Source organism: Stegostoma tigrinum, chromosome 3, assembly GCF_030684315.1.
Source record: "Stegostoma tigrinum isolate sSteTig4 chromosome 3, sSteTig4.hap1, whole genome shotgun sequence".
In the NCBI taxonomy this organism is placed as follows: domain Eukaryota; kingdom Metazoa; phylum Chordata; class Chondrichthyes; order Orectolobiformes; family Stegostomatidae; genus Stegostoma; species Stegostoma tigrinum.
The window spans coordinates 9,718,599-9,734,933 of NC_081356.1; the positions used below are offsets into that span (position 1 = coordinate 9,718,599).

The 16,335-nt window shown below is 42.7% G+C and overlaps 1 protein-coding gene across 3 annotated transcripts in view; it reads right to left on the reverse strand.

Moving 5' to 3' along the window:
- Window positions 1–282: 282 nt before the first annotated feature.
- Window positions 283–16,335, reverse strand: part of focad (focadhesin) — a 190,810-nt gene continuing 174,757 nt past the window's right edge. For 2 of the 3 annotated variants that reach the window (XM_048526877.2, XM_048526878.2), the window contains exons 41-44: window positions 14,826–14,923; window positions 13,812–14,063; window positions 9,583–9,658; window positions 283–949 (exon numbers count right to left, since the gene is read on the reverse strand). In XM_048526877.2, the coding sequence (XP_048382834.1) occupies window positions 876–949; window positions 9,583–9,658; window positions 13,812–14,063; window positions 14,826–14,923 (500 nt within the window). In that variant the 3' untranslated portion in view covers window positions 283–875. Of the gene's footprint in view, window positions 950–7,252; window positions 7,333–9,582; window positions 9,659–13,811; window positions 14,064–14,825; window positions 14,924–16,335 lie in introns of those variants that run through there. The other variant, XM_059642923.1, reaches the window with a different exon arrangement.

Below are 16,335 nucleotides of genomic sequence, written 5' to 3' on the forward strand. Positions count from 1 at the left end.
AGAGCACAGTGGATATTAAAAAAAACAGACTAGGGATGGTCTGTCCGGGGCTAGGACTAGCCTACGTAAGGCATGAATAGTGGCTTTATATTGATGTTCAACAATTAACGATGTTTTGTTCCAGTCAGGCTTCTTGAGTTAATACAGGCAGTGGCTGATCCCAGTTTGTAAAATAAAATCTTTAACTGTGGTTCAGAGATTAGAAATAGTCATAGTGTCCACCTATAAAGTATACTCTCCCTCTTGGTTGAAACACACAACTTGAAATAGTGCAATGCTGAGAACATTTCAGAATCCCAATCTTTAATTATTATTAGACTTAACATCAACAGAAGAACTTCAAACTTACAGGCTCTCCACATGAATTGATGTTGTTATTTCGTCATTCCGATTTACGTCTGAATTTTTTTTTTCGCAAACAATATGTTGGCGCAAAATGATTAGAACCTTGGCCAACTTCTTATTGGAACCATTTGCAGAAAAAAAACACTGACAGTTTAAAGGCGCAGGGAAGAAAATTTTAAACAGAGATAAATGTCTCTGTTTTCAAATGTATTGCTTATACTTTGGTGAATTCTTCAATAACAAAACAAAATCCATTTATATAATTGTAGCTTTATGCACTATTTGACATGGTTTGTTTCTGTAAACAAAGTGCATAAGATATCTGTGACATACTTAGTGGTATGTGTTAGGCATGCTACTCATCCATTAGCAGCAAACAGCTTGTCTTTCATGGTTTTGTAATAAATTTGGTATCTTGCCACTTGAGTGCATCATCAAGCCCATCCTTTCCTTCCTCACGCAGTCCTCACTTATTGGCAAATGCAGCCTCCTGCATAAACTGATCAGGTTAGCCCTTAAAACATTGCCAGTTACCATCCATATGCACGAGTCCAGATAGCCTTCTTCCTGTACTCAGGTAAAAACCGCAGTGCCAGAAGTGTTGCTAGGAGAAATAGAAAAGGGCACTTGTTAAAGATAAAAGGCATAACAACACAAAACTATTGCCCGAGATACAACTGGGTCATTGTGCCCACTTAAGGGCATGGGGATAATCAACTCAAATATACAGATTTCATGACATGCAACTCAATAAGAGTAATACATATTAGGATACAGAATAGTACAGCACAGTACAGACCCTTAGGCCCACAATGTTGTGCTGAAATTTTACCCTAAACCTAAGTCTATCTAACCTCCACCCCTACCGTCTCTATCAGACATACCCAAAACTAGGAATTCTGAGAATTGTTGAAGGATTTTACATTCTGTTCAGAGGTCTGCTGTGTCCCAATTTAAACGAGGGAATTTTGCCAGTATTTGAACAATATGACTTTGTCTTGTAATTCTGTGTACAGTTCTGATCATCACCACATTACAGGAAGGACACAAGTGAAGTGGAGAGAGAGGACACAGGACATTTACAAGAATACTGTCAGGGCTTAAATTACAGCGGTGAGGAAAGATTTCATCGGCTAGAAATGGCTGAGGCATGACCTAATAAAGGTTATAGTTTTACCAAAGTTTTTTTAAGTGAGTTGATAAGTTGGTTTTCAGTTCTTATTTCAAGCGGGTTAGAGTATAAGAGTAGGAATTCTTACTGCAAGAGTACAAGGTGCTGGTGAGACCACATCTGGAGTACGGTGGGGGAAGATAATGGGAACTGCAGATGCTGAAGAATCCAAGGTAATAAAGTGTGAAGCTGGATGAACACAGCAGGCCAAGCAGCATCTCAGGAACACAAAAGCTGACGTTTCAGGCCTAGACCCTCCAGTATGGTGAACAGTTTTACTCCCCTTATTTAAGAAAGGATACTATTTTATTAGAGTCAGTTCAGAGAAGGCTCACTAGGATGATGCCCAGCATGGAGGGATTGGCTTATGAGCAAAGGCTGAATAGATTGGGACTCTCCTCACTGGAGTTTAGAAGAATGAGAGATGATCTCATTGAAACATATGCAATCCTTAAGGGGCTTGACAGGGTAAATGTTGAGAGATGTTACCCGTCATGGGAGGGTCTAGGACCAGAGGGCATAGGGTCAGAATGAAGAGGTGCCAACTCAAGACTGAGATGAGGAAGAATTTCCTCTGAGGTTTGAGAGATTTTTGGAACTCCTTGCCACCGAGAGTGTGGGGGCTGAGTCCTTGTGCAGAAAGATGTAGATTCTTGATCAGTTGGTAAATTAAATGTGATGGTGAGAGGGCAGGAAAGTGTACATGCTGAATGTTGGATCAGCCATGGCCATGTTGAATAGCAGAATAGGCTTGAGGAGCTAAATAGCTGACTCCTGTTCTTATTTCTTATCTAAACAATGTGTATCAGTAATACCTGCTTCATAAATGCTGTTTAATGACAAAGTGTATTTTGATCTCACCCAGACATATTTAATCAGAAGTCAGATGATGCCAGGATACAGTCCGACCTTATTTGAAATGTTATTCAGCCTGTTGACACTCTGCTCACACCATTTGTACTATCTTCTGACACTCTTAGTTACTTAGAATTACCTTGCAATGATCTCTCTGCTGAGAATTCTATGACTGTGCGTCTCCCTCCACTTCACCTGACAAAGAAGCAGCACTCCCAAAGCTTGTGACTGCAAATAAACCTATTGGACTATAACCTGGTGTCCTGTGACTTTTGACCTTGTCCATCCCAGTCCAATGCTAGCACGTCCACATCATTTTATCCTGTGACTTCTGACCTCATCTTAAAAAATGCAGGTAGTCTAAAAGCCCATAACGGTACAACAATAGCTGACCATTTAAAGCTGTAACAAGTTGTGAGTTCACTCAGCATTTTCATTGAAGAGTACATTGTGAGTGGGACAGAGGAAAGAGAAGAATGACACCCAGCATCAATCAGACATCTTTGATCACAATATTGGCTGGTACACGTGTGTGTGGAGAAGAGGGTGTGAAGGGGGTCTGTGAACTGAAAGCATGAGAAATTTGCTGATTTGAAATCTTGGTCCCTAGGGGAGGTGGTGGAAGGGCGTTCTATCATTTAGAAATGAAACCTTCTGGGGCAGGAACTGAAGACAAATTAATTGGTGCTCTCAGAGTCTGGTGAAGCCTCTGATAATTGGGGGCACACTTGTTGGAGCATTATACACCTAGAAATCTAGGTATTGTCAAGTGCAGATGTGTAACTCAATAAATCACATTTACTTTACTTTACTTCAATGGATCCTTCACAGGTATTCACACTGGGTGATCAATTTCATTGATTCTAAGCACAGATAGCAATGTAGATCTTCACCAAATAGTTCCAGGGTGAAGGAAACTCATGAAAACAACTGGCCTATCAATTCTGCTCTGCACACAGGGAACCTTTGCTCTGTTGTTATGCTTCACTTACATTGGCAGAACATGACATGGGTGGTCTTGGCACTTGATCGATATGCTCATGCTCACGTTGGAATGCAGCAAACAGCACTAGTTATTGCAGGACATTGTACGTGTGTGCGCGCGTGTGTACGTGTGCGCGCACCCACAGTGAACACCAGGTGGCATCTGACCCCAATGTTGAGCTTTCACTGTTATTTTAATAAGGGATACAACCTTTATGCAGCGTGTGTTCCACCCTCCCCCCCCCACCCCCGAGGCCAAAAAGGAGGAGTTGGGGATGAGAGAAAGAGACATTCTGAAAGAACCACACTCTCCCTCCAAAGGTGTCAGTGTCATACTGATAGTGGGTGTGGTTAAAAAGTCTCTCTGACAGACCAAATGATAAATAACTGTGTGGATCTTATGCCAAGTTTTAAAAATCTACTGCTTAGTTTTAACTGTATTATTTAAAAAGAAAGCTTAAAAACTCAAAGAAAAGAGAAACTTTGTGATCTGAAACCTTGTGATTTGAAATCCAGGGGAGTCAAGATATCTGAAGGAAGATTTCAAGGGAAGACAAAGGAAGTGGGGGAATGGGAGAAACATTTTCACAAGATGCACGATTGGCAATTTCATGAATAGTTATTGGCCCAAAGTAAACAATAAAAAGGAACAAAAGAGGGGAACACAAAAGTGAGTGAAGAGAAAAAGAAACATGTGTGCAGAGGCTATCTAAAAGCAGTGACCTCAATATTGAGCCCAGAATGCTGTAGAGTTTACAACTGAAACATGAGGTCCTGTTCCCCAGGCTCACGATGCCTCCCTGGAATGCAACAGGAAATTAATGTCGGTGAGATCAGAGCAGGGCCAAGATGAAGAATTGAAATGGCAGGTAATGGATGCTCTAAGATACATCTGGGGACTGATCGGAGGTTCTCCCAAGTAAACTCCGTTTCCTGCATGTGCAGTGAAAGATGCCTAACAGAAGGGAATGGACATTGGAGATAATAGAGGAGTGGGACTAAGGTGTGACAGAGGGGAGGTTTCCTGGAGACTTGAATATTGAGCTTTGTGAAGACAAGGGGAATCCTATCACAGTTCTGGTTTGGAGGGGATGGAGCGAGAGCATAAGTGTGAAAATGGGAGTGACATGTTTAAGGACCTTGTCAATCACTGTGGCATTGCGTGGGGGCGGGGGGGAGGAAAGGATTTCTTGCCTAAGGAAAACATATCACAAAGTTCTAAAAAAGATGGTTGAATCATCCAAACGGATGGTCAGAGATGGAGAGCCGGGAGAAAGGAACAGATCCTTGGAAGAAGCACGATGTCAGCAAGTCACTGTGGGAGTTGGAAATAAAAACTGAAAATGTTGGGAATGCTCAGCAGGTTAGATAATATTTGTGGATAGAGAAAACAGCTAATGTCAACTTTAGTCCAAAGCAATTCGAGATAAAATGTATATCCTGAATGTGACAAAGAGGCTTGGATGTAACATACTTAAACTCTAGAATACTGGTTGGCAAATGGAATCTAGGAGCCACGACCGACAATATAATGAATGCAATGGATACCTTGCCTGCTCACTTCAGAAAGTCTTTGATGAAAATTTGTTATACTGTCACATTAAGCTACAGTGTTTCAGCACCTACTGTGCTAGAGGACATACTTATTGCTCATCGGCATCACTGTGAAGCAAGAGTATACGAGTTCAATGATGCATGCTGAGATAAATACACACAGAGAGACAGCTGCTCGTCTGCCTCTGACTTGAGTCAGTTTTGTGCGTGTGTTAAAAAGTAACTTGCAGAACATTTGGGATTTCCAACTGAAACAGATCTGCTGAACAAAGAAGACCAAACTTTAAACTTTTACAAAAAGAAGTAACACTGGATGTGGCAGGACAAGTTCAGACAAAGGCTCATCAACCTGAAATGTTAATTATTAATCTCTTTCCAAAGAGGTTTCCTGACTACTTATGTTTTTGCTTCAGATTTCCAGCACCTGCAGTATTTTGCACTGCTGCTGGTTTTCTGGTTACCGCCCTGTACAAACTGCCCAATGCATCTCCAGTCTTAATGTGGACCATTCATGTTACAGTGACCATGTTATTGTGGATTCTGAAGCAACAAGCAGTCTTGAGCATGTGGCTTAATAATTCTCAACGCTCAGTTGTTTAATCACCAGCACATCCTTTCACACATCTCGTAGAGACCCAGAATTAAAAATATAGTGTTACAATTTCAGGAACCATGAAATATGAATGGCATGCTGAATAATTCAAAATGCGTTAAATTTAATTTCTTCCCAAGACACTAAAACTAAAGCCAATATGTGGGACAGCTTATTTAACAATGTGTGGTCTATGGTGGGCCAACGTATTTTGTTCTCCGTCTCAAATTTCGGCAAGCCAACCTTGTTATGCCTGACTTTGTTTCAGCTTTGTGAGAATCTGAACATTCCTGATGAAGTAACAGCTGGAAGCAGCAAAAAGATTTTCAAACTGGATCCTCTTCATGACAGGAAAGTTGGAGAACCTTCATCTGCTGTTATCACTAAGTAAGTCCATGCTATTGTTTCTCCTGGATTGGGGATCAACAGTGCATCTCCAATCTTAACGTGGACTTGCTGGGCCAGTATATTTGCCCAGCCCTAGGTACCCTTGCAAAGGTGGTCGTGAACAGCCTTCTGCAGTCCTGGGGAGATGCCATTTTCAATGAATTCAAGGGTTCTGACCGAGCAACAGTGATATATTTCTGAGTCAGGTTGGTGAGTCACTTGGAAGCGACTTGCAGCTGGTGGTGTTCTCATGTATCTGTTGCCCTTGTCCTTCTAGATGGAAGGGATCGTGGGCATGGAAGGTGCTGGCTCAGGATCTTCGGTGAATTTCTGCAGTGCAACTTGTAGGTAGTACACACTGCTGCTACTGAGCGTCGGTGGTGGAGGGAGTGGATGTTTGTGGACGTGATGCCAATCAAGCGGGCTGCTTTGTCCTCGATGGTGTCAAGCTTCTTGAGTGTTGTTGCGGCTGCACCCATCCAGGCAAGTGGGGAGTATCCCATCACATTTCCTTACTTACGCCTTGTAGATGATTGACAGGCTTTGAGGAGTCAAAGAAGTGAGTTACTCGCCGCAGTATATCTAGTCTCTGGCCTGGTCTTGTGGTCACTGTGTTTGTGTGGTGAGTCCAGTTGAGTTCTGGTCAATGGTAACCTCAAGGATATGAACAATGGGTGAATCAGTGATGGTAACGCCACTGAATGTCAAGGGGTAGTGGTTAGATTATCTCTTATTGGAGACGGTCACTGCCTGACATTTGTTTACCGGTCACATGTCAGCCCAAGCCTGGATATTGTCTAGGGTCTTCACTTAACATTGTTCCATTTCTGCAGCAGGGAGGAAATCCAAGTGGAGAGAGTTAAACTCAGAATTGTGGGCAAGACAGGCATGGGTTGGAACGCTGACAGGACACCAAGGACCTGGCAAGAAAGAGTGTTTAAAGGCAGGATAGTCATTTGCAAGGGCCTACTTATAGACCTGAGGAGACAGATAGAAGTACAGAGGCTGTGGAGGAAAGGTGGGTGACCAGCTTTCAAACCAGAGGGGAGGGTGCACCTCAGAAAAGTGACAGCTGCAGATGCATGGTGCTGAATGGAGGATTAAAAGCTAGACTGTTGTGAGGTTATGAGAGTGGTTTTAAGTGATCTGGAGGAGAGCTTTAGCCTAAGGTGGACACAGAAAGAAATGGTCTGGAAGTGGGGCAAGAGATATGACTGATAAAGGTACAACAAAGTGATGTGAGAATGTCAGATCAGCGAGTGAGGAAGGCTCACCGGACCCGAAACATCAACTCTGGTTTCTCTTCACAGATGCTGCCAGACCTGCTGAGCTTTTTCAGCAACTTCTGTTTTTGTTCCTGATTTACAGCAGCCACAGTTCTTTCAGTTTTTATTTAATGTCCTGGGGATGCAGATTCAAATCCCACCACAGCAGATGATGGAATCTGAATTCAAAAAAAAAATCTTGAATTAGGGGTGTAACAGCAACCATGAATCCATTGTCGATTATTGGAAAAATCAATCTGGTTCACTAATGTCTTTTAGGGAAGGTAACTGCCATCCTTACCTGGTCTGGCCTACATGTGATTCCAGGCCCACAGTAATGTGTGATTGACTCTTAACTGCCCTCTGGGTAATTACAGATGGGCAACAAATGTTGGTCTGGCTAGAGATGCCCTCACCCCATGAATGAATAAAAAAAAAATAGTTGGAACAGTGGCTGTGATTTTGGCAAGTTGAACTCACGTGGAAGGAAAGGTTTAGATTGTGAATTCAGAGGAGACAGGGTAAAATGATCTGAGATACGGGCTGAGATCACCCAAGATGATGAGTAGCGTTACTCCTATTTCTAAGCTAATATTCCTTAGTTCCAGACTCACTCGCCAAGGGAAACATCATATCTCCATCTCCCCTGTCAGACCCTGGAAGAATTTTATAAGTTTCGAATGGGATCACCTTTCATTCTTTGAAACTCCAGATCACAAAGGCCCAATTTCCCCATTTTCTCCTCAAAAGACAACATACAACCCTATGGATTAGTCTGGTGAATCTCCATTGCACTCTCGCTATGGCAAGTAAATCCTTCCCTACAAAAGCAGATCAAAATTATACACAGTACATTGGTCATGGTCTGTTAGGTTCCACACAATTGCAGCAAGATAGCTTTACTCCTGGACTCAAACTGCCTTCTGCTGAAGCCCCAAGCTTATGGTAAATAACAGTTCATTATTCTTAGCTGCATCTGCACATTAGCTTTTGGTCACTCATGAACAAGAATAGCTAGGTCCCGTTGGATACCAACACCTCCCAAGCCATCATTAGTTAAGAAATATTCTGTGCTTTTTTCTAATAAAGTGGATGCCTTCAGACTTGGGCACTTTATATTCCATCTGCCACACACTACAATATTCTGTGAGCAATTAGACATTCTGAGGGAAGAAAGTTTGAGCGAACATGATTATTAGAGTCTAAGCGGGTAGAGGTGAGTAGTGATGCAGTGGGATAGCAAGTTGGAGTATTGGTTTAGAAGGTCGAAGAGACAGGGGATGGGAAAGTTAGCATCCCATCCCATCATTGCCTCAATGAGCTATAGAGAATAGATTGGCAGGGCAGCTTGAAAGCAAAGAGGAAGTGGTGATTTAAGGAGGGAATCAGAGGTGGGAAATCTACCTAAGATTGGAAAAGGGTAGCTGGCAGCTAGGATGACTGGAAATAAAGCACCATAGAAAGCCCACGAAAGAAAGTGTCAGGAGCAACGGATTCAGGTTTGAAATGACAATTAAAATGTGCAAGAAAATTCAGTCAAATAGGCAAGTTAGCAATTAAGAGAGCTGCACCTTGTGCCATATGGATTAAAAAATGTATCCAGTGACATCAACAAACATTACAAAATGTAGTTATCAACTGTCAGTCCATTTTTACTTCATCAACAATCTCATTGAGCGCATTTGAATAAAAAAAACAAAAGAACTGCAGATGCTGCAAATCAGGAACAGAAACTGAAGTTGCTGGATAAGCTCAGCAGGTCTGGCAGCATCATGGATGAAAACAATCAGAGTTAACGTTCCAGGTCCGGTGATCCTTCCTCAGAGGGTTTGAATGTTTCTTGCACACTTGTGATGCAAAATCAAATGAACACTTTCAAGGAGATGGTTACTGTCAGAATTTTTAAAAAATCTATTCTGTTTAAGTTAATATTATACAAACAAATATCTAAACTAAAGAAGCGTAAAGCAGTAGTACTTCAATAACAATAGTTAAACATGATCAGTTCTCAGGTTTATTTTCTTTTTCTCCTGGTCCAACACCGGTGATATGACAATGAAATCTGGTCCGCATCATAGCCCAGGGAGCTGTTCCAAGCATCACAGAACTCCACTCCAATCACAGCATTACCAGAGTGGCTGCTGGCACTGAGATTCCAAATGGAAGATCACCAATAAGATTTTAAAAAAATATCAGGCTACCCATTGTTAACATTTTTCATTGGATGGTATACTGTACAGGACTAAAAACTCAAGCTGCAAGAGATCCTTCTTAACATTACCCGTACCAACAAAAACTGACCGCAATATAACTTCAGCCTAGCAGTCAAATTAACTACAAGAATTAACTAGCCAGTATGATTTATGAACAAGTAAACTAAATATTCTGTTAAGGCTACTGAAGATTTTAAATGGAAGTAGTGATGTTACCTTTGATCACGTTCAACTTATCCAATGATAATACTTCGCATGGGCATTCGGCTATGTTAAATAGCCAATCAATGAACTGTAATGGGGAAACAGAGATATAATAATTAATTTAGGATCTAGATGAAAAGAATATATCAAACAATTTCTTTTCATGCATAAACACTGACTCAATTTCTGTTAAGTGATTTTAAACAGTTGAGCTTGTGTATGAATACCATTTTCTGTTTAAGTTCCAAAGAGATGCAGACCATATTGTCTCAAATTTTTCAGTATTCCAGGAAGAGATAAAGGTCACTTGCTTCCTGGGGACACATAATTGGGATTTGATTGTCAAAATGTACTGGTGCATAGAAATGAACTTCTGGTCTGCCCATCGAATAAATGTTATTTGTCTTGGATTCTTCCTGTATTATACGAGATTTTAGATTATTCATGTTACCTTCTAAGTGTTGTGTAGACTGCTGTTTTTCTAAGTCCAATGCTTATTTCACCTGCAAACTTAACCATTTATTAGATTCACCATTGATAAAGTCTTATTCACTCCATTACCAAGGGTTAAGTGCTGCGAGCCCACCACTTCTCTTTACTAACCACTGATTCCAACTGAGCTTCCTCTGACTCTATCCCCAAGTTCAGTGATGTGCTTGCTTTACATGGTCACTCTTGTTGGAACCCTCATGGCCCAGGCTGCTTTCCTTTAAAATTCATGCGTGGACTTAGGTGTCGCCAGCTAGGCCAGTCCTTGGTGACCATCCAACCATTACTGTCCTTGAGAAAGCAATGATGAAGGATGTATTTTTGAACTGCTACCATTGAGGTGGGTTTGAGGAGCACTTGCAACAGTGTAGTTAGGAAGGGAAGTCCAAGATATTTGCTCAGTGACAGTGAAAGAATGGTGGCATTATTCAAAGTCAGAACAGTGCGTGGTTTGGAGGAGAATGTATCCCGGTGTTGGTGGTGTTCCCAAGCATTTCCAGCCCAGGTTTACAGGTGGTTGAGGCTGGGGACTTGGGAGATACTGTCGAAGGGTGATTCAATGTGGTGCATCTTGTAGATGGCACATTCTACTGCCATTGAGCATGAGTGACTATTGAATGTGATGGATCAGTGCCCATCAAGCGGGTTGCTTTGTCCTGGATGGTGTCAAGTTGTGGGAGTGATTTTGGAGCTGCGCTTATCCAGGCGAGGACAGAGTCTGCAATCGTACTTCTGACATGTGCCTTGTAAGCAGTGGGCAGGCTTTGAAATAGACAGCAATTGAGTTAGTCACAACAGAATTTCTAGCCTCAGAGCTGTTCTTTTAGCCACAGTGATTTTATGGCTGGTCCAGGTCAGTTTCTAGTCAAAGGTAATGTCCAGTACACTGAATGGCGTGACAGCATTGGTAAAGATAATGAATGTGACGGTGAGATGGCTAGATTCTCTCTTGTTGTAGATATTAATTATCTAGTATCTGTGAGTCCAAGCCTGGATATTGCTGTTTTTGGACATGGGCTGTTTCCGTATCTACGGAGTGGTGAATGATGCTGAGCATTGTGCACTGATGTTTGCACATACCCATTTCTGACTTTATTACGTAAAAAATAGGAGATGTAGGCCATTCAGCCCTTTGAGCCTACTCTGCCTTTCAATAGGACCATGGTTGAGAATCCAACTCAGTCCCCTGTTCCCGTTTTCTCCCCACACCCTTTCATCCCTTTAGTCCAAACAACTATGTCTAACTCCTTCTTGAAAATGTACAATACTTTGGCCTCAACTGCTTGACGTGGCAGAGAATATCAGGGGCTCACCACTCTGTGCGTGGCAAAATTTCTCCACATCTCAGACCTGCTAAATATTGATGGATGTCAGGTCAATGATGACCCAACTGAATATGGTCTGGCCAAGGTCACCGCTCTGACAATCTCCTGCAGTGATGAGTTGAGACTGAGATTGATTGGCCTGCAATAACAAGTATCTTTGCCTGTGCAGGTATAATCAATGCAGAGATTACCCTGATTCCAGTTTTCAGTTGCCTGGCTGGCTGGTCTGTGGTGTAGAATGATGACAACAGCACGGGTTCAAATCCCACATCAACTGAGGTTACCATGAAGATTCTCATTTTCACTGTCTCCCCTCGACTGTGAAACCACCCGTTAAACCAGCACGCGCCGTTGCTCTCCAATGAGAAAGTAGCCCCATGATCTAGTAGGACTATGGCAACTTTATCTTCATGTTTTGTTTCTGCATACTAGCAATAAAAAAGCATCTTTACCATGTTGCTCTGTATACATGGTTTTAAGACAAAAACAAATACCATGTGTTGGATATTCAAACTGCAAAAAAAAGTGTTGCACTTTTTCCAAGCAGGACTGAGAAAAGTTCCACTGTTGGTTTGGTGGGAAGCTGCATTTCAGTGATGTTGAAAGGAGTTAACACCTTCGCAAATCGGCAAACTGAGAAAATCGGGTGAAGCAAACTGAATTCTTCAACACAAGTGACAGTGTACAAAGAGCACTAATTTTATTCATTGTGCTTCTTGTTTAACCCAAAACAAAGCAGTTAGGGCTGTGGGCAGTCGAATTATGTGAACAATCTCTCAGTTTAATGTCAGGCATTAACCTAAAAGCAAATATACAAAAGCAGAAGTTACTGGGGAAGCTCAGCAGGTCTGGTAGCATCTGTGGAGAGAAATCATCATTAGCATTTTGGGTCCGGTAACCCTTCCTTCTGATCTGAGGAGCAAACTACGTATAGTGGTGAACGATTAAACAACTCACCGGAGGAGAGACCTCGACAAATAGCCCAATCCGCAATGTTGGAAAAGCCCAGCACATCAGTGCAAAAGATAACCCTGAAGCATTCATAATAACCTTCAGCCAGAATTGCCGAGTAGATGATCCACCTCGGCCTCTTCCAATGATGCCGAGCATTACTGATTCTTTAGCCAATTTGATTTACTCCTTGTGATGTCAAGAAACAGTTGGAGACACTGGAAACTGCAAAGGCTGTCAACCCGGACAACGTTATGGCAATAGGATTGAAGACTTGAGCTCCAGAACTTGCCACTCCCTGATCCAAGCTGTTCCAGTACAGTTACAACACTGGTATCTACCTGACAATGCAAAAAAAATTGCCTGGGTATGTCCTGTGCATAAAAAGCAGGACAAATCCAACTCAGCTAATTACTGTCCCATTAGTCGACTCTCGATCATCAGTGAAGTGATGGAAGGTGTCATCAACAGTGCTATCGAGCAGCACCTGCTCAGAAATAACCTGCTCAGTGACACCCAGTTTGGGTTCCGCCAGGGCCACTCAGCTCCTGACCTCGTTACAGCCTCGGTTCAAACATGGACAAAAGAGCTGAATTCTTGAGGTGAGGCGAGGGGAGAGTAACAGTCCTGGAGAGTAAGGTCACATTTGACCCAGTGTGACATCAAGGAGCCCAAGCGAAATTAGAGTCAATTTGCAATCTGGGGGAAAGTTCTGCAGGTTGAAGTCATACCTGATACATAGGAAGAATTTCAAGGTCGTTGGTTGTCAGTCGTCTCAGCTTCAGCACATCTCTGCAGGAGTTTCTCAGGGTAGTGTCCAAACCAAACCATCTTCAGCTGCTTCATCAATGACCTTCCCGCCATCATAAGGTCAGAAGTGGAGATGCTCGCTGACGGCTGTGCAATGTTCAGCACCATTCATGACTCCTCAGATACTGAAGCAGTCCTTCAAATGCAGCAAGGCCTGGACAATATCCAGGCTTGGGCTGACAAGTGGTAAGTAACATTTGCATCACACAAGTGCCAGACAATGAGCATCTCTAATAAGAGATGATCTAACCACCACTCCCTGCCATTCAAAGGTATTACCATCATCGAAACCCCCATTTCAACATCCTCTCCACTTGCCTGGATGAGTGCAGCTCCAAGAACACTCAAGAAGCTTGACACTGTCCAGGACAAAGAGGCTTGTTTGATTGGCACCGCACCCACTCTTACCACCAGCGATGCTCAGTAGCAGTAGTGTGTACCACATTCAAGACACGCTGCAGAAATTCACCAGTCAAATCCTGAACCACTGTCTGCCAGCCCCAGCCTAACTAGCCTGAGCGCTAACTCATAGATAGTAAGAACTGCCGATTGCTGGATTCAGTGATAACACAGTGTGGAGCTGGACGAACACAGCAGGTCAGGCAGCAGAGGAGCAGGGAAGCTGACAGTTTGGATCGGGACCCTTCTTCAGAAACACTGACTCACCTTTTGTATGTGGTCTTTCCATGGCTCTTTAGCCAGCAATAAGACAATGCTTTGCGGTAGAAGATGAAAACATTGTTGCACTGACAAGGAATCCACTGAACTTCCACCGAGAGAAGATTTCATGCAGTCGATGAAACTTTTCTCTTCACTCCATGGCAGCCAGCTGGCCCGAACACCAAGCATCAGCGGTACCGTATGATCGCTCCATGCAGCAACAGCAGCAGCAAGTACACTAAGCAGGAAGCCCACGGCCTGAAAAAGAAACGGCCACTCGGTCAATCAACTTGGACAAATACTTGCCCTTGACATCAGACTGCAGAAAATATTTTAAAATCACAAGCCTTCGAGAGAAAATAAAAACCCAGCATTTTCTGTTGTTACTCTTTCAGTCACATTGAGTTTCATGTTCTCTTAGCAAATATAACTCTGCAGCTCACCTTCCATTCTGTCAACTTATAGGTTTTTGCTGCAATAATGAGAACATCAGATACAAAACTCGAGCTTGGTGTACCTTCAATAAAATGTGTGCACTAAATTTTTTTTAAATTTAGTGTTAACAAGATAATGTTTGAAAGTAACCCCAAGGCCACATTAATTAGATACTAGCACATCCAGATGTTTATTGACTCTCACTGGCATAAAATCATATCAAATGACTGTATTAGTCACAAAATGTTGGTGAATAGAGAGCATATGTTTGTATCATTTTACCAGCTTATATATTGTACGTGGTGAGTTTGACAATTATGCATTTCTATGTTACACTGCACAGAGGGATGGCCTTTTCATTTGCACAATAATGGTTTGCTCTGCCAAGTCCATAATGGACTTATTCCAGTACAAGCTTGCTTCTATAAATGGCATTTAATGACTTCAACGTGTTCCAATTAACTTCAAGACTCCTAAACAATTCAAGTTTTGGTAGTTTCCGAAAAAAAAACTACTGCAAAGTTTCCTCAGACAGAAAAGCATTTCAGATTTAAAACAGCAAACCTTGTGAAAAGAAAGAGATACCTCTTTAGGATCTGCATTTTGCATAGGAGCTGACCCATAAGCAACATTTCGGATATGTCCCATCAGCTCTAACAGCCATTCCATCCGTTTTATTACACCTGAGCAATAAAAAAAAATGTTTTCTTTTTACATGTCAGTAGCACCTTTGTTACTCTGCTCACTTTGCTTGTTCATGATCACAATGAGTAATGAACCACTGAAAAGCACTTGCTTCCCTTCCTCGACACCCATTGTTCAAATGAAATGTTTTGTTCGTGACCTGATGCTGTTAACTCTTACACTGCCACTCTGTAGGTAAAGGTGCTATGTGAGTGCAACTGAAAGTGGTTTGTCTAACTACAGCAGACATTTTGGTGACAGGAGTCATGAGTCGTGCTCCACATGGCAACACGTCACAAACAAAGGGCATCGCAAAGGCCACATATTGTGCTCACAACAACCAGAACAGTGTTTCGGATAATGGGGCCAGTTGGCTAGGAGTCCAGTTTGGGCTACAGAGTGATGCCAACAGCATAGATTCCATTCCTGCACAGGCTGAAGTAACCACGAAGGTCTCTCCGACTGAAGCTGTCATCCAACATGGTGACCCTCCAGTTAAAGCATCACCAATCATCCTTCTCTCTAATGAGAGAGAGCAGGCCTATGGTCTGATGGGTGCAGGTGACTTTACCTTCCCATATTAGCTATAATTGGCGTGGCTGCCCTCTGCAGGAGAATGGAAATTAGCTAATTATCAAGAGTCTGATATACCGTATTAAAAACACTCAACCTATCTGATACGTGCATGCTGCAACTCTGGTAGGACTGAGGAAGAAAGGTCATTAATTGGTGAAAAGTTCCCTGATACCCTCGTATCACACCGGAGTTTCCTGATTGCCCTCAGGAAGAGGGCGTTTCATCTGCTCCAAACAAGGCCAAGCAGCTGGGCTCAAGCGCTTCGGCTGTGATTACTTGCAGACTCAATATCTCAGAGATCGGGAGGGATTGACAGTCAGTCAACAATGAGAGCCCAGAACACTGTAACAGGTTTGGGGCACCACAAAGCCAGGAAAATGGCCAAGTCACTAGGACAGCTCCAATCTTTTTGGCAGAGTTGGACAGCGTCAGTGTCGCAACATTGCTGCTGGCCTGGCTGTCTTCATCCAGGGGCTCTCGTCTCTCGGATAGCATACATCCCAGATGCACCATTCACTATAAGCCATCAAACTGTTTGTCCGACATCTAGAATGGGACAGCAGAAAGCTTCTCCAAAGTCATTGGATTCAATCCAAATGGCCCTCATGGGACAGAATAAGAGGCTGGAAGGGTGGTAAAATGGATTGGGAAGGTGGCTTACAAGGAGCCTCAAATCGTCCTGTTACCAAAGGAAACAGATTGGCCAACTAGGGAATGCTACGGTCAATTAATTGCCCTGTTGGTGGTCATTTTCTGACTCCTGGTGGGAGATTCCTGCAGATGCACCCTTCCTCCTACACAAGTGGCAACTTCCCTTCAAGTTACTGTAAGAAGC